Source organism: Artibeus jamaicensis, unplaced genomic scaffold, assembly GCF_021234435.1.
Source record: "Artibeus jamaicensis isolate MK-2021 breed Jamaican fruit bat unplaced genomic scaffold, CSHL_Jam_final contig_786, whole genome shotgun sequence".
In the NCBI taxonomy this organism is placed as follows: Eukaryota; Metazoa; Chordata; class Mammalia; order Chiroptera; family Phyllostomidae; genus Artibeus; species Artibeus jamaicensis.
Window position 1 is genome coordinate 4,999,780 of NW_026521971.1, and position 18,250 is coordinate 5,018,029.

At 38.3% G+C, this 18,250-nt stretch overlaps 1 protein-coding gene across 2 annotated transcripts in view; it reads left to right on the top strand.

The window, feature by feature from the left end:
• SMAD5 (SMAD family member 5) overlaps nt 1-18,250 on the top strand; it is a 55,975-nt gene that overhangs the window by 32,677 nt on the left and 5,048 nt on the right. For both annotated transcript variants that reach the window (XM_037138392.2, XM_053672753.1), the window contains 4 exons: nt 197-448; nt 2,170-2,289; nt 15,183-15,404; nt 16,716-16,972. In XM_037138392.2, the coding sequence (XP_036994287.1) occupies nt 197-448; nt 2,170-2,289; nt 15,183-15,404; nt 16,716-16,972 (851 nt within the window). The remainder of the gene's footprint in view (nt 1-196; nt 449-2,169; nt 2,290-15,182; nt 15,405-16,715; nt 16,973-18,250) is intronic.

Genomic DNA, 18,250 nt, shown 5'->3' on the forward strand with positions numbered 1-18,250 from the left:
TATATATGCTAGATGCATGGAGAATCTGGGATTAGTTATTACATAAATAGATTCAAGGTTCTACAAAGTAGGCCTTCCTAAAAGTGAATTGATAGGGTTATAGTTTTACCTGAACCTTTTCTATGTACCCCTTAATATGCATGGAATATTTGCTTTAGTCGTTGCTGACAGATGACTTCTGATTTTTGTCTTTCAGTCTTACCTCCAGTATTAGTGCCTCGTCATAATGAATTCAATCCGCAGCACAGCCTTCTGGTTCAGTTTAGGAACCTGAGCCACAATGAGCCGCACATGCCACAAAATGCAACTTTTCCAGATTCTTTCCACCAGCCCAACAACACTCCTTTCCCCTTATCTCCAAATAGCCCCTACCCTCCCTCACCTGCTAGCAGCACCTACCCCAACTCCCCAGCAAGCTCTGGGCCAGGAAGTCCATTTCAGCTGCCAGGTAAGATTTTATTTTATTGATATGAAGTATGACTCCCTGAGAATCAGCAGTTGTTCCTATACTGCTGGCTCTTTGGGTGAACTGTTATATGCCAAGAGCTAGCTACTTTTGATTCTATATTCTTTGGTAATTGTTTGATTTACAGGGGAGTTTCGGATTTCATTTTGGCAGATACCATGTATTTAAATATTTTTATATAATTTATAATACTAAACCATTTATTGATGGGTGTAAAGGAAACCAGATGCAAAAGAGTATACAATATGTGACTCTGTTTATATGAAATGTTCAAAAAGGCAAATCTATAGAAACGGAAAACAGATTTGAGGGCCTCTGAAGACGGGTTTGGGATGAGGACAGACTCCAAAGTACTCACAAGGGATATTTTGTGAAGCATCTGGAATCCACCATTTTTATATAATTTATAATACTAAACCATTTATTAACTTTTATATAACTGATACTGTGATGAAAAATGTTGCATTAAATTAATCTTTAGAACAGCACATGAAATAGATATTATTCCTGTTCACAGGTGGAAAAATGAATTGATCCTGACTCGAAGAGTTTAGGTACCTTGCCTAAAGTCACACAGCTAATAAATAGGGGTTCAAACCCAACTTTCTTTGACTTTATACTCTCTGCTTTTTCAGCTTTACTACCTTGCTTGTCAGATTATTTTAGACTTTGGAAGGTTAAAATGAATTCCAGTTATCTTGAATAAGATAACTGTGAACCGATTTGCCTGGAGAAAGATAAGTAGATTATAATTTATCAAGTTTTTAATTTTTGTTAATGTTATGTCACATACCGACACATCCTCTGTCACTGTCACAAATACTTGAATGCCTGTTGCAGGCAGAGTCATTATATTCTTTGTGGCTTCTCTGCCACAGAATATCAATTGATGCAGAGGGTTGTTTTTTTTTTAAGAGGAATTAAGTACCAACTGTTTAACTTGCTTTTGGGTGTTTGTTCAAAAGCTAATTTTTATACTTTGTCCTAGATTCAGTTCTGATTATAGTTCTGTCTCTAAATGTATCTTGTACAAACCTTGGGGTGAAAGACAAAGTATATTTAGTATTTATAGTTACTGAGACAAAGAAGTATAGCTGTAGATTTTGCAAAGAATTTCAACCATGAGTGTTGGAACTCAAGAGACTTTCTAGTTAACATTCAGTTTCCTGAGAGAATTATCTAGCCATTTTAGGTTGTTGCAAAAAAATTAGACAAACTGCTCTTAGTGTTGATGGCAGTTTTTAAAGGAACATAACTGTATTTTCCAGTTTTAAATAACAGTGTACAGTATGTGATGAGTTTGCTCATTTAAAAGTGTCTCTGTAGATACATAAGCATACAAGGATAATTGTGTCCTTCAGATTCATTTCCACTATTTGCAGTTTTTCCGAGTAGGTGATTCTAAGCAAATAAAGACAGAATTCTTGACTTTGAATTCTACTTTACTGAGTTTTAGCACTGCTCTTACTGGACTGTCCAAATATATGTGGGCTTACAGGAGGTTTTCAGTAGCAAGTGGTTGTGCTGTCTTTTTTCCTTTTCTCTTACCCTAAGATAGCATCCTGCTTTTTTGTGTGTCCGTGATACTCAGTAATGAACCCTGCTGGTAATCTTAAGAATTTTAAAATTCTTTTACAGTAACTTTAAGCAGAATGAAGACTTTAGTCTTTGGGTCTTTAACTCGTCTGATTTTCTTCTCTTAGCCGATACTCCACCTCCTGCCTATATGCCACCAGATGATCAGATGGGTCAGGATAGTTCCCAGCCCATGGACACAAGCAATAATATGATTCCTCAGATTATGCCCAGTATATCCAGCAGAGGTAAGAGAAATACTCAACATACTAGTTTTTTTTTGTTCTTGCTCTTCTGTTTGCTTCTTTTTAACTTCTTGGCTCCTTTTTAAAAACAGTTTTATTGAGGCATAATGTATAGCCATAACATTTATCCATTTTAAGTATATGATCCTTAAGTGTATTGATTTTGTAAATGTACAGTTTTACACCATCACCATAATGGAGTTTTAGAACATTTCCATAATCCTTTAAAAATTATCCCTTGTGAGTACTTTGTAGTCTGTCCTCATCCCAAACCTGTCTTCAGAGGCCCTCAAATCTGTTCTCTGTTTCTATAGATTTGCCTTTTTGAACATTTCATATAAATAGTCACATATCGTATACTCTTTTGCATTTGGTTTTCTTCACTTGGTGTCATGTTTTCGTGGTTCATCCATGTATCAGTAGTTCCTTTTTATTGTTGAACAAGTATTCTGTTGTATGGACATACCAGATTTTGTTCATCCATTTATCCATGGACATTTTAATTGTTTCCAGTTTTGGGTCAGTATACACAATGGTGTTATGAACATTTCTATACAAGTGTTTGTGTGGACACTGTTTTTCCTGGGTAGATGACCTAAGGGTGGAATTTCTGAGTCAAATGATAGCTATTATGATAACTATTTAAGAAAAACAACCAAATTTCTCCGAAGTGGAAGTACCATTTCCCATTCTTACTCCTAACACTTGTTACTTTCTTTTTTTTAGTTATTTTTATAGCCATCCTACTGTGTGAAGTGCTGTATTATTGTGGTTTTGAACTTGCATTTCCGTAATGAATGATGATGAACATATTTATGTACTTATTAACCATTCCTGTGTCTTCTTTGGTGAAATGTTTATTCAGATCTTTTGCCCATTTTTAAATTGCATTGTTTGTCTTACTGAGTTGTACTTGTTCTTTGTATATTCTGGATAGAAGTCCTTTATCAGATACATGATTTGCAAATATTTTCTCAGTCTGTGAACTGTCTTTTCATTTTCTTAATAGTATCCATTGAAGCACAAAAGTTTTTAATTTTGATGAAGTTTAATTATTTTCTTTTTCTGTTGTTGCGTCTAAGAAATTTGTGTCTATCCTAAGGTCATGAAAAATTTCTTAGTGTGTTTTCTTCTAGAAGTTCTATCTATAGCGTTAGCTCTTAAATTTAGGTATATGATTCCTATCCAGCTAAGCTTTTTGCGTGGTAAGGTCGAAATACATTTTAGTGCTTATGGCCGTGCAGTCAGTTCTAGAACTCAGTGTTTGTTGAAAAAAGTATTATTTCTCCATTGAGTTTGTTGGGAACCTTACACCTGGCTTCTAGCTAAAAACATTGCATTGATTACAGGAACCTGTGCGCTCCACAAAGCCAATCGGCTACAGGCACATGAGGTGTGCATGCGCTCCCCAAGCCAATCGGCTACAGGCACATGAGGTGTCCACGTGTACCAGTTGCACCCAAGTAATCAATAAGCGGGCCCTTCTTTGTCTCAAGCTAGCCAATAGCAAGCAACCTAATCTCCTTCCTCTCCCTCCCCCCTATATATATACCCAGTTCGGAAAAATAAAGTTTGCAACTTGATCAGAATCTTTTGTCTTGCTGCCATTCTTCGCGCCTCTTGTCCCCCAACTCATTTGTTCTAGGTAGGTGGTCGAGCCCCAGTTGATTGCTCCGCGGGCCGGAGCAGAGTTGCTTTGGCATCTTTTTCAGAAATCAGCTAACTATATGAGTTAGCATTTATTTCAGGACTCTCAGTTGTATTCATTGATCCGTGTATCTATACCTCATAGTCTTTTTTTTTAAGATTTTATTTATTTATCTTTAGAGGGGAAGGGAAGGAGAGAGGGAGAGAAATATCAGTGTATGGTTGCCTCTCGTGCATCCCCTGCTTAGGAACTGGCCTGCAACCCAAGCATGTGCCCTGACTGGGAATTCAAACCTTTTGGTTTGCGGGCCAGTACCCAATCCACTAAGCAACACCAGCCAGAGCTGTTCATTGCTGTTTAGAGAGAGGAAAGCAAAAGAAAGAGAGAGGGTGAAAGAAACATCAATTTGTTGTCTCCCATGTGCACCCCAACTGGGGAATCAGACCTACAACCTAGGTATATTCCCTGACTGGGAATCAAAGCTGCAACCTTTTGGTATATGAGATGATGCTCCAACCCACTGAACCGTCAGCCCAGGGCCAACTTTGTTAGCTTTAACATTATTTGGCTATTCTGTTCTTTGTGTTTCCATATTACTTTAGTATCAGTTCCTCAATTTCATTCCTCCAAAAAATTCTCTTTGAATTTTGCTAGAGCTCACACTGAATCTCTAAATAAATTTAGGGCGATATACCATCATTTCCCAGTGCATGAATGTGGGATCTCTTTCCATTCATTTGTATCTTCTCAGTTTTCAGTATAAAAGCCTTTTATATCTGCTTCTTTTTAAAATTGATTCCTGTGTGATTGGAACTTGTTTAGTTTCGTGTTTGGATTATCCTTTAGTATATAGGAATACAGTTGATTTTTATATATTAATCTTGTGATTTGCAAACTTGCTGCATGCAATGATTAGTTCTGATAGTAGGTTTTTTTGTGTGTGATACGTGGATTCCTTGGAGTCATCTAAATACAGGAACATATTGTTTGTGAGTAAACCGCAGTACTTTTTCCTGTCCAACTTGGATGCCTTTTTCTCATTATTTTTAAAGGGTACATATGAAAAACTTACAGCCATCCTCATACTTAATGATAAAAGACTGCATTGCTTTTCCCTAGAATTGGAAACAACACAAGGATGTCTGTCTGCTGTTACTTCTATTCATCACTATTCTGGAGGGTCTGGCCAGTAAATTATTAGTTCTCTCTTATTTCTTGTTCATTGAGAAGTTTTATCATGAATGAACTCTGAATTTTATTCATTGAGCTGTTGAATTTTGTCAAACGACTTTTCTGCATCTATGTGGAGTTTTCTGTTCTTTTCTCTAGTAATAGTGTATTACGTGAGCCGATTTTCTGACGTTAAAGCAGCCTTATGTTCCAGGGGTAAATTCCAACATGGTCAGGGTGTATAGTCCTTTTTCATGTATTGGTGTGTCAGGTTTACTGACGTTTGGTTGCATGTTCCTGCTTGTGCATTCATACGTGAGACTGCTCTGCAGTTTCTAGTGATGCCTTCGTTTGCCGTTGGGGTCAGGGAAATGATGGCTCATGGGAGGAGGTGGGAAGTGTTTCCTCATAGTTTGAGTAGAGTTTGTAAATTGTAAGTATTACTTCTTCTTTAAATATTTGATAGAATTTACCAGTGAAGTCATTTGCGCTTGTACTTTTCTTTGTGGGAAGATTTTTAAAACTGATTTAGCTTTTTTAGTTGTTGCATGGATCTGTTCAGGGTCATTGTTTTTTTCCTGAGTTGGTTTTGGTATTTTCTCTCTGTCTTGAAGTTTGTTCATTTCATCCACATCATCTAATTTGTTGCCATAAATTAGAAATTAGAAATTTTTCATTTCTAATTTCGGGGGGGTGGGGTTGGCAGTTATGCCTGCATTCCTGATTTTGGAAATTTGTGTCTTGTTTTTTCTTGGTACGTTTAGTTAAAGGATTGCCAATTTTGTTGATCTTGTGAAAGAACCAATTTTCTCTTTTTCATTGATTTCCACTCTAACCACTGCTGTTTCCTTTATTCTGCTTACTTTGGGTATAGTTTTCTTCTTTTATAATTTCTTAAGGTAGAATCTTAGGTTATTGATTTGAGATGTTTCCTTTTATTTAACACAGCTGTTCAAAACTATTAATTTCCCTCTAACCACTCCTTTAGTTGTACCCCATGAAGTTTGGATATATTTTGTTTTTATTTGTATTCAGTTCAAAATATTTAAAAATTTCCCTTTGATTTTTTGTTTGACTCTTGGATTATTTAGTAGCATGTTAATCAATTTCCAAATATTTCAGAATTCCCCAAATTTCTCTCATTTGTTAATTCTTAATTCAATATCACTGTGGGCACGTAATATACTTTGTATAATTTCTGTTTTTTTAAATTTATTGTTACATGCATGTTTTTGTACAGCCTGAAACCTAAGAATGGTTTTTAGATTATTAGGAATCGTTACAGAAGACTGTGCGAGAGGGAGAGTGTGTGGGCTGCAGAACCTAAATTGTGCTCGCATTCCACTTGGTCGTGGTGCATGTAATTGTTTTTATATGTTGCTGAATTTGGAGAGCAGAAAATGTTTGCCAGCACCAGGCAGAGCATATGGTGTACTCTGGAGAATATTCCACGTGCATTTGAAAAAATTAATATATTTCATTGTCATAGGGTATCATAGGATCTATGAATTTCAATTAGACCAAGTTGTTTGATAGTATTATTCAAGTCTTTTGTCTAAATTTCTTTCTAATTGTTCTATCAATTTTTGAGAGTGGGAGATTGAAGTTCCCAACTATTACTATTGAATCACTTATTTCTACTTTTGAGTTTTGTTGGTTTTTTGCTTCAGGCACTTTGGGGACTCTTGTGAAAGGCGACAATTCAGTAACACTGAGTACATCCACAGTGTTTTGCAACCATCACTATTATCCATTTCTAGACCTTCATTATGATACCAAATAGAACTCTGTACCATTAAACAACAACTCTCCATTTTCCCTTTCTGTGCCCCTCAGTAAGTACCGTTTTACTTTCTGTCTTTGTGAATTTGCCTATTCTGGTCCTCTAAGTGTAATCATATAATATGTATTTGTCCTTTTGTGTCTGGCTTATTTCACCAATCCATGTTTTCAAGGTTTATTCATGTTGGAGCCTGTATCACAATCCTATTCCTTTTTAAGGCTGAATAATATTCCATTGTATGGACATGCCACATTTTGTTTATTCATGTATTAGTTGATGGGTATTTGGATTGTTTCCACCTTTTTGCTATTCTGAATAACGCTGCTGTAAACATTGGTGCACAGGTGCCTGTGTCAGTCTCTGCTTTTTAACTCATTTGGTATTTGTACACATGGGAGTAGAACTGCTGAAGTTATGGTAATTCTGTTTAACTTACTGAGGAACTGTCAAGCTGTTTTCCATGGGGCTGCACCATTTATGTTTCCACCAGCCTACATTAGGGTTCCAATTTTTTTCACATTCTTGTGAACACTTTTTAAAAAATAAGCCTGGCTGTTGTAGCTCAGTGGATTGAGCTCGGGCTTTAAATCAAAAGGTTGCCAGTTCAATTCCCAGTCAGGGCACATGCCTGGGTTGCGGGCCAGGTCCCCAGTGGGGGCTTGTGAGAGGCCACACACATTGATGTTTTTCTCCCTCTCTTTCTCCATCCTTTTCCCTCTCTTTAAAAATTAAAAAAATAATAATAATAATAGTCATCCTAATGGGTATAAAGTGGTACCTTATTGTGATTTAAAAGCCAGTTTATTTGGAGACCCTAAATTCTTTAGTTTGTCACAAGTTTAGAAGATACTGCTATTTTATATATTTCTTAAAAGAATGGTATTTGTGTGTGTGTGTGTGTGTGTGTGTGTTATACTTATTTGCGATAATACCAAAAGACTGTATGTCTGTCACTTTATGTTTCTCCAGGATCCCCATGTTTCTAAAAACAGTTAAATTTTAGGCTCCCCAATAGTCTTGTTAATGTCTTTGCTTTTTCAAGATTTAGACTGCACCTAGGGATTTTGTTGTACTAATTTGCTTGTAATTCATAGAATCTAACTTCATTTAGAGCAAAATGTCTCAGGACATGAATTTCTGGATTTAAATTCCTGCATCTCTATTTATTTGCTTAGCAACTTAGGATAGCTTTTTGAGCTCTATAAGCCTAAGTTTCTCCATTTGTTAAAATACGTAGAATATTTACATAGGGATTATTAGTATATTGATTGAATTAGACACTATATGTAATAATCTTAGCATACAGCATCGGGTTATACCCAATAACCCGATGCTGTATTATCATCATCTTCCTCTTGAAAATAAGGACTATTGCACCCCAGCAGTCACTTTTCTTTTCTTCTTCTGGTTTTCCAGAGATCAGACCATGCAGTTTAGTAGTGAAGAACGTTAGATGTTCCTCGGAATGTAGTTTGTCTCAGCTAAATAGTGGAGCCCCTAGAGCAACTTGACACTCAAGTCTTCTTGCCCTCAAAGATGTCTTTTTTGACCAAAATTTCTTCTCATTTCAGTCACGTTTTGCTTTTTCTCTGACAGAGAGGTATAAGAGGAAGATCAAGGTTAAACTGCAGTGCCTCAAATCACCAGTTAACAGTATATCCTTAGCCTTGAGCATGAACAAAGCTGTTCTTTCTCTTCCCTTTCACCCAATTTTCTTCTTGGTTGTCCTTAGCAATTTTTCCCTTACAGCCTTCAGCTCATTCTTATCTCTAGCTTTCCTGACACTATTTTTTTAAGTATTTTTTATTGACTATGCCATTACAGTTGTCCCATCCCCCCCCCCCCCCCATTCCCCTCCTGACACTATTCTTATAACTTCCTGCTATTCATTTGTATGTATCTTTGGTTTGGGGCTCCTTCTTGTTCCATTTTTGTATAAATGTCTTTAAAATCTGAGCTGTTAGGATTTCTCCCTGTGGGTCCACATTGATTTGTTTGTTCTCTGTTTCTCCTCTTCTGAATTTTTTATAATTGAAAAATCAGAAGTAAATTTTAGAAGTCAACCAGTTCTTTTACACTGCCTACATAGGCCATGTGACCCCTCTTAAGTTTTTCTCACATGTTTATCCCTGCTTTTTTAAAAAGAGAATTAAGGGTCATTATTCTACCCAAGTCCAGCTCCTGTGAGGACTGGATGAAGGGCTTCCGTGTCCCTCTCACCCACTGTGTTCATTATGAATTGTTGACTTTTACACAACTAAGAATTTGGTCAGTACAGATGCTCCTTAACTTACAGTGGGTCTACATTCCAATAAACTCATCGGAAATTGAAAATAGCTTAAGTCAAAAAAGCATTTAATACACTTCACCTACTAAATATCATAGCTTAGCTTAGCTATCCTTAAACATACCCAGAACACTTACAGTAGGACAAAATCACCCCGCACAACGAACACACTGTAGGTTATCAGTTGTTTACCCTTGTGATCATGTGGCTGACCGGGATCGGTGGTGTACCTCCACTGCCCAGGGTCATGAGTCAGTGTCCTACCATGTATTTATTGCTAGGCTGGAAGGAGAGCAGAATTCAAAGTACAGTTTCTACTGAATGGATATGGCTTTCATACCATGGTAAAGCTGAGAAGTCTTAAGTTGGACCATCATAACATCATAAGTCAGGGACCATCTGTATTTTTTACTATATATAAATCTTTTTCCATAGTCAGTTCTGTCACTTAACATTTTAAATGTATACCACCTTTTACCCAAAGATAATGCTCACTTAGCTTTTTTTTTTTTTTTAACAGACTTTAATTTTTAGGTCAGTTTTAGATTCACAGCAAATTTGAGCAGAACAGAATTCCCATGTACCTCCAGCCTCCACAGATATGCAGCTTCCTCTACAATTAGCATCCTGCACCAGGGAGGAGCATTTACTAACAGTCAGAGAACCTACACTGCTTGGCCCATCATTATCACCTGAAACCTGTAATTTACATTAGGGTTCACTCTTGCTGTTGCACATTCTGTGGGTTGTAACAAATGAATAGTGACATGTATCTACCATTAGTCAGTAGTGCCATACAGAATAGTTTCTCTTCCCTAAACTTCCTCCCTGGTCTGCCTGTTCATCCTTCCCTCCCTTCTACACCCTACAACCATTGTTTTTTTATGGTTTCCATAGTTTTCCCTTTTCCAGAACATTATATCATTGGAAACATACACTATGTAGGCTTTTCTGATTGGCTTCTTTCAGTTAGTAATTTACATTTAAATTATCTCCTTGTCGTTTCATGGCTTGGGAGTTCATTTCTTTTTAGTTCTAAATCATATTCCACTTTCTGGATGTACCATAGTTTATTTATTAATTCATCTACTGAAGGATATGTTGGTTGTTTCCAAGTTTTAGTGATAATCAGTAAAGCTGCTGTACACATTGTGCAGGTTTTTGTGTGAACATAGTTTTCACACAAAACACCAAGGAGCACATTTGCTGCATTGTAAGCTGAAAGTATGTTGAGTTTCATAAGAAACCTTCCAACTATCTTTCAAAGTGGCTATACAGTTATACATTCCCACCAGCAGTGAATAAGTGTACATCCTCACCAGCATTTGGTGTTTTCAGTTTTTTGGATTTGAGCCATTCCGATGACTGGCAGTGGTATCTCATTGTTATTTGAAGTTGCATTTTCTTGATGGCATATAATGTGGGGCATCTTTTTAAAAAAATTATGTTTTATTGACTATGCTATTATAGTTGTCCCAATTTTTCCCCCTTCACCCCCGACTTCTTCGGGCAATCTCCATACCCCACTTCATGTCCATGGGTCATGCGTAGGTTTTTTTTGGCTACTCTGTTTCCTGTACATCTCATAGCTGTTCTGTAACTGCCTATTTGTACTTCTTAAGCCCCTCACCTCTTCACCCATTCCCCATACTCCCCTTCCATCTAGCAACCATCAGAACACTCTCTGTATACATCCATGATTCTGTCTCTGTTCCTCTTGTTTGCTTAGTTTGTTTTTAGATTCAATTGTTGATATGTATTTGTTGGTATTTTATTGTTCTTAGTTTTGATCTTTTTTTCCCCTTAAATTTAAGTCTCTTTAATAATTCATATAATAATGGTTTGGTGATGCTGAACTCCTTCAGTTTTTTCTTGTCCCAGGGAAAGGAAGGGAAGGGAAGGGAGAGAGGGAAAGAGGGAGAGAAATATCAATGTATGGTTGCTTCTCGTACATCCCCTGCTGGGAATTGGCCCCTGCTAGGAACTGGCATGCAAACCTAGGCAAGTGCCCTGACTGGGAATCGAACTGTGATCTTTTGGTTCACAGGCCCGTACCCAATACACTGAGCTGCACCAGCCAGGGCTTAACTAACTGCTCTTCTCTTGCTGCTTTTAAGATTCTTTTTTTAACCTTTAGGATTTTAATTATGTGTCTTGGAATGGACCTCTTTGCATCCATCTTGTTTGGGACTCTGTGCTTCCTAGACTTGCATGTTTATTTCTTTCATCAAATCAGGGAAATTTTCTTCCATTACCATATTTTGCTGTGTATAATATACTCCTGTGTGTAATGCTCACCCATGTTTTTGTGCGCATCATACATGAGATTATTATACCCGTGATTATACTCATGATATGGAATCATTATACCCATGTATAATGTGCATCCTTATTTTTCCTCAAAAATTTGGGCAAGTGGTGTGCATTACACACAGCAGAATAGACTATTTTTTTAATACATTTCCAATATCTTTCTCTTTTCTCTTTTCCTGTGGCATTCCTGTGATTCAAATGTTGGATCACTTGAAGTTCCAGAGGTTGCTTACAGTATCCTCATTTTTTGAATCTTTTTTCTTCTTACTCTAATTGGTTGTTTTTGCTTCCTTACATTTCAAATCATTGATTTGATTCTTAGCTTCATCCACTCTATTCTTGTTGCCCTGTAAATTGTTCTTTGTTTTCATTAGAGTGTCCTTCATTTCTGCCTGGATCTTTTCTGTGCTGTTGACGTCTTAAGTTTCTGGAGCGTCCTTACAACCAGTGTTTTGAGCTCTGCATATGATAGATTGCTTATGTCCATTTTTTTAGTACTTTTTCTGGAATTTTGATCTGTTCTTTAATTTGGGCTATATTTATTTGTGTCCCCATTTTTGGCAGCCTCCCTGTGTTTGTTTCTATGTATTAGGTAGAGCTACTATGACTCTCTGTCTTGGTGGTATGGCCGAATGTAGTAGGTGTTCTGTAGGGTCCAGTGGCACAGCCTCCTCCCCTGTCCCCCGAGGTGTGCCCTTCGTGTGAGCTGAGTACAACCTCTTCTTGTAGTTGAGCCTTGATTACTTTTGGCAGGTCAGTGGGAGGGCTTTACTCAGGCCAGTCAGCTACAAGGACTGGCTGTGACCACTGAGCACCAATCTCCACCCTCTGTGGAGGATCACCTGTGCAGGGGCAGGGTGGTAGTGCTCCAGTGTGGTCAGTAGTTTTTCACTGGGTGGGCAGGCTCTGGGGTTCCCCAGGTGGGAAAGGTCAGCCCCTCTCTGTGTTTTGCCCAGGGCCATCCTCCATGAGCTATAAAGCAATCTGATATGGCTGTTAACTTGTGCTGGGCTTGGAGATGCCCAGGCAAAACCAAGCTGTGAATCTAGGCTGGCTGCTGCTAGTGCCAAGCCTGGGGCCTTTTAGTGAGAGGTTTGGGGATTGCTGTCTCACTGAGGCCAGCTGTTGCTTGTTTGAGAGGATTTAAGAAGTTGCAAAGCATGGGCCAGCACCAGCCATTTATATGGAAAAACAGGTAGGATGGCCTGTAAGATGGGTGGAGTGGAGTCTCATGGGATCTCCAGGGTGGGGTAAACAATGTTAGCCAGGTGATGGACTCTTAGATAGGGCACCAGCCTCCTGGCTTTTTAGAGGGAGGGTTCAGAAAAGGGACAGTGGCCTGCCTTTTTGTCTGAGAGAAAACTCCCCCGCTCCCGCCTTCATACCAGACACTTCACTTTCTCCCTGTATGCCCCTGGTGCCTTTCAAGTGGCTGTCTGGGCTTGGAGCTCAGAGGGACTGAGTGTGATTAAGTCCTTGTATGCATTATATAAGGGGAACTCCTTGGGGCTCCAGAAGTTTCTTCTACCCACTTAATCTCCACTGGTTTTTGTAGCCAGGAGTTATGGGGGCTTATCTTCCTGGCACTGGCACCCTGCTCTGGGGGGGCCTGAGGTAGGCCCGGGACTCCTCCACCCCGAGATACTCCTCCCAAATTTTTATCCACCACATGTGGGTGTGGGACCAGCCCACTTTGAGTCTGGGTCCCTCCTACCAGTCTGGATGGATGTGGTTTCTTTAGTTCTGTAGTTGTGAGACTTCCATTCAACTCAGTTTCTGACGGTTCTGAGTGATGGGGGTTCTATATTTTAGTTGTCATTTTGATGTGGTTGTACTTGGCGAGCAGTGTTTACCTGTGGTGCCATCTTGACTGGAAGTCCTGGAGCATCTTTTGATATACTTATTTGCCATGTATATAACTTCTTTGGTGAGGTGTCTGTTTTGTGTCCTTGACCCACTTTTTAATTGGGGTGATCATTTTCTTGTTGAGTTTTAAGAGTTCTTTGTGTATTTTGAATGACAGTTCTTTATCAGATATGTCTTTTGCAAATATTTTCTCCCAGTCTGTGACTTGTCTTATTCCCTTGACCGTGTCTTTTGCATAGCAAAGGTTTTTCGTTTTCAGTGAAGTCCAGCTTATTGATTATTTCTTTCATAGGTCATGTCTTGGTGTTATATCTAAAAATTCACCACTTTGTTCAAGGTCATCTAGATTTTGTCCTGTTTCATCTTCTAGAGTCTTAACAGTTTGCATTTTACATTTAGGTCTGTGAACCATTTTGAGGTAATTTTGGTGATGGGTGTAAGGTTTGTGTCTAGATTAATTTTTTGTGTGTGTGAATGTCAGTTCTTAAATTATTTGATGAAAAAACTATCTTTTCTCCACTATTGCTCTTGCTCTTTCATCAGAGATCAGTTAATTATATTTATGTAAGTTTGTTTCTGGATTTTCTCCTCTGTTTTTAGATCAGGTTGTTTATTCTTTTGTCAGTACCACCCAGTCTTGATTGCTGTAGCTTTACAGTGGTCTTTGAGTTGGGTATTGTCAGTTTTCTGTTTGTGTTATTCAGTATTGTGTTGGCCATTCTGGGTCTTTTGCCTCTTCATATAAACTTTAGGATCACTTTCTTGATGTCCACAAAATGATTTGCTGGGATTTTGGTTGGGACTGCATTGAATCAATAGATCATCTTAGGAAGAACTGACATCTTGATAATATTGAAGCTTCAGGAATATGGAATAGCCATTTACAGTTGTTTGTTTTCTTTCATTAGAGTATTACAGTTTTTTCAAAGATATTTTACCTATTTTTGTTTGATTTTTCCCTGAGTATTTCATTTTTGAATGCCAGTGTAAATTAGTAATGAGTTTTCAATGTCAAAGTTCACTTGTTCATTGCTGGTGTATAGGAAAGTGATTTGACTTTTGTATACTAACCTTGCTGTAATTGCTTATTAATTCCAGGAGGATTATTTTTTGGGGGGGGGGTCAGTCCTTTCAGATTTTCTGTATAGGCAGTCATATCATTTGTTGGGGGGGGAGACAGTTTTATTTCTTATTTCCCAGTCTGTATACCATTTATTCATTCATTCATTCATTCATTTATTTTTTTTTTTTTTGTCTCAGTGCATTAGCTAGGACTTCCAGTACAGTGTTGAAGTGGAGTAGCAGGTACATCCGTACCTTGTTACTCCTGGTGTCTTAGCATGGAATCTAGTTTTTCACCATTAAGTATGATGTTAGCTATAGGCTTTTTTGTAAATGTTCTTTATCAAGTTGAAAAAGTTCCCCTCTATTCTGGAGGGTCTGTTGCTGAGAATCTCACTTAGTTTTTATTTTAGTTCATAATTTTGTTTAGTATGATTTTATGGGTACTTGGTATAATTAAGTCTTTTAGGATGCTGAAATAGGTTTGTCATCTCAAACATTAAACCTGGATTAGATTCTGCTGGAAAAACCATTTAGAATGTGATGTTGCCTATCCTTGTATTATATACTTACAAAAATCATCAGATTCACAGCATTTTGGAGTATGTATTTTGGATACAGACTCAAAGCCAGGAAGGACAGTAAGACTAAGTGAAATATCTGAATATTTTCTTTTTTATATAGTTGGGTTTAAGGGAAACACATAGAGAATCTGGAGTTCCTGATAATTATGCTTTAAACTCTTTTTCTCTTTGGTTTGTTCACAGATGTTCAGCCTGTTGCCTATGAAGAGCCCAAACATTGGTGTTCAATTGTTTACTATGAATTGAACAATCGTGTTGGGGAGGCTTTTCATGCGTCTTCTACCAGTGTGTTAGTAGATGGATTCACAGACCCTTCAAATAACAAGAGTAGATTCTGCTTGGGGTTGTTGTCAAATGTTAACCGTAATTCGACGATTGAAAACACTAGGCGGCATATTGGGAAAGGTAATTTTGCCATTTCTCTACGTTCACTTGAATTCTGTGTGTGCTGTGCTTGTCCCGGACCAGCCCTGTGTGCAGTGCTGGAGCATACAACGCCTTGGGCGTGGTCTCTGCCCTCCAGCTCAGGCCTTGAAGTAAAGACATAATCAGCCCCCTTTCCCTACCTGCTCGCTTACTGTTCATAGTGCTTGGGGTCTGAAAGCCAATTACCTACTTTATTGTTTTAATATCTTTCTGACTGGAATACGAACTTTACAGAAATTGGCTGTGTTTAGAACATTTTCAGCAGCTAAAACTGCTTGATTCATAATAAATACACAGCAAATACTTGTGAAATAGTTGAATGCTGTTGGAAGGGTTAGCGTTTTATAACTATGGTATTTATGGAGTATTTGGGGTTAAGATGACATGTAGGAATTTCCATTATGTTGAAGAGTTACAGGTAGGAAATCCAGTTTGAGTGAAGTGCCTCACTTCTATGCATTGATTCTCTTACTGCAGTAGAATATTTCAGAAGGAATTTACTTGGTGAATTCTTGGCTTCCAGAATCAGTGTGTACAGTGTTAGGACCCTTTCTTCTATGGGTCATTTTTATTTGTTCAGAAACAAAAAAGATGTTAATGTCACAGCTGCACACCAGTCTGACTCACGTGTGCAGAGGTGTGTGTGGACAAGGACAGTCTTTTAGCAGTGTTGGCAGTAGTAAAAAGTTGGGAACAACTCAGCTTCAGATATGTAATTTGAATTTTTAATATTTAACTGTATTCATATTTATTTATATATGTATATTTTAAATACCAAAAACTTTTTTTAAAGGAAAGTAAAATAAACCTGTCATTTAAAGGCTCCTTTTGTGACCTAAATTTACACATGTGCCTTAGGATGTTTTTAGTGTTCTTCCCTCCATTAGCAAAAGGAGCACAAAACTCAGTGCCAAACGACTTCGTGTGTTAGTTGATAACCAAGCAGTCCTTTGAAAGGGCTCATCATAAGGCACTTGTTTTTTGCCATTGCTTTCTCTCATGGAGATGATAAATGATGGTTGTTGTAAAAGGGGAAAACCCTAAGAACTTGTAGCCTAATAAGCTACCAACTTGAGTCTTAAGTCCTAGTTACTTGAGGACAGTTTTGGATTTAGGCAGACATTAATTTCTTTATTGTCTTTGGCCATGTAAGGCCACCTTGGTGGTATCTTCTGTCGAAAGACTAGGGCATTGGCTCTAGGTTTGTGGTTGTTCTTGGTTGCCCCTCATGCAGCCCCTGTGGCTTTATTAGACTGCTTTGTTGACTCTGGTGATGCCTGTCTTTCTCAGGGGTTCACCTGTACTACGTTGGCGGTGAGGTGTATGCAGAGTGTCTGAGCGACAGCAGCATATTTGTGCAGAGCAGGAACTGCAACTTCCATCACGGCTTTCATCCTACCACCGTCTGTAAGATTCCCAGCAGCTGCAGTCTCAAAATTTTCAACAATCAAGAGTTTGCACAGCTCCTGGCTCAGTCTGTCAACCACGGGTTTGAAGCAGTGTACGAACTCACTAAAATGTGCACGATTCGAATGAGTTTTGTCAAGGTCAGTAGGTCGGGCCTGTAGCTCAATTTGAGTCACCATGAATGTGTATATTATATGTCTGTAGTATATAATTTTATAAATCCATTATTAAATGAAAGGTGGTGATTACATTTAACCTGATTTAACAAGTTTTTAAATGAAATTCTTCACTCTATAACTTTAACCACATGGTAGGTCTGAAAGGGGCTGGGCTTACAGAGAATTTAAGGCGAAGACTAAATTGCTAGAGAGTGCTCACTGTTAAACCCCCTCTAGTCCCTTAGCTTCAGCAGCATCTGTCGCTGTCAGACCCCATTGTTAGAGTGACTCGAAGGGTTCTTTAGGACGCTGGAATTGTTTGCGGAGTTTAAAGAACTTTTCAGAATTATCATTTACTGTTGGCCAGATTTTATTGGTGTTCCAAAGATGATAGTTCATGAGCAAAATGTGGAAAGAATTTTAGTGATACATTCAAGCAACCTGAACTGGACGTGCTGGGCCCTTAGGGCCCAGCCCAGGAAGAGCAGCTGTCAGGTGCCCTGTGCGGGTCCCTCCTTTTGCATCCAGGCCCGCAGCCCAGTGCCTCCGTGCTGCCCAGTGTAGTGCAGGCTCGTCACCAGCATCGGTTTGTCACAGTAATCTCCTGTAGAAACATCACTTTTGCGTATTTAATCTTTTCTCCCCTATCGCCCCCCCCCGCCATCCCCTCCCAGCTCCCCAGCCTGATTTTTCTGGCCCAGGACTACTATAAGCAGTAAAGCAGAGAGTTGATAACTCCAGCCAAATAAGAATGAAAAAAGCTTTAACTTTTTCTGGAGTTCAGGGTAAAGTGTTCAGGCTCAATTGATCCCTGTAATTTCCTGTTTTAAAGGATGATTGATATGTATTGCACTTGCATGCACTGATCAAATCTAGTGCCCGATCTTTTATTTAAAGAGAAAATACCCAAAACTTGGAAACAAAAAGAATTTGGTACAAAAAAATCTGATATGAACTTACATGAGGCTATTTATAGGTTTTATTTATCTAATTAAGAATGTATCTCACTGCAGAAATATTAATTTTTAAATTATGAGATTTAGAATGTATTAACTTGTGTGAAATTGAGAAAGAAATCTGAAGCAGCTTGCTCCAACAGTTTCTGTTAAGGGAATTCTATGTTATTAAAAAATCATCTGTCTTTCAATGATGCAGCTGTGGTGTTACTTTTAACTCCATGGCGAATGCTAAGGTTGGTTTTGTGATCTTTGTTTGAGTACATGCTGCATATGTCTGCTGTGATGTATCTATGTGTCAGTG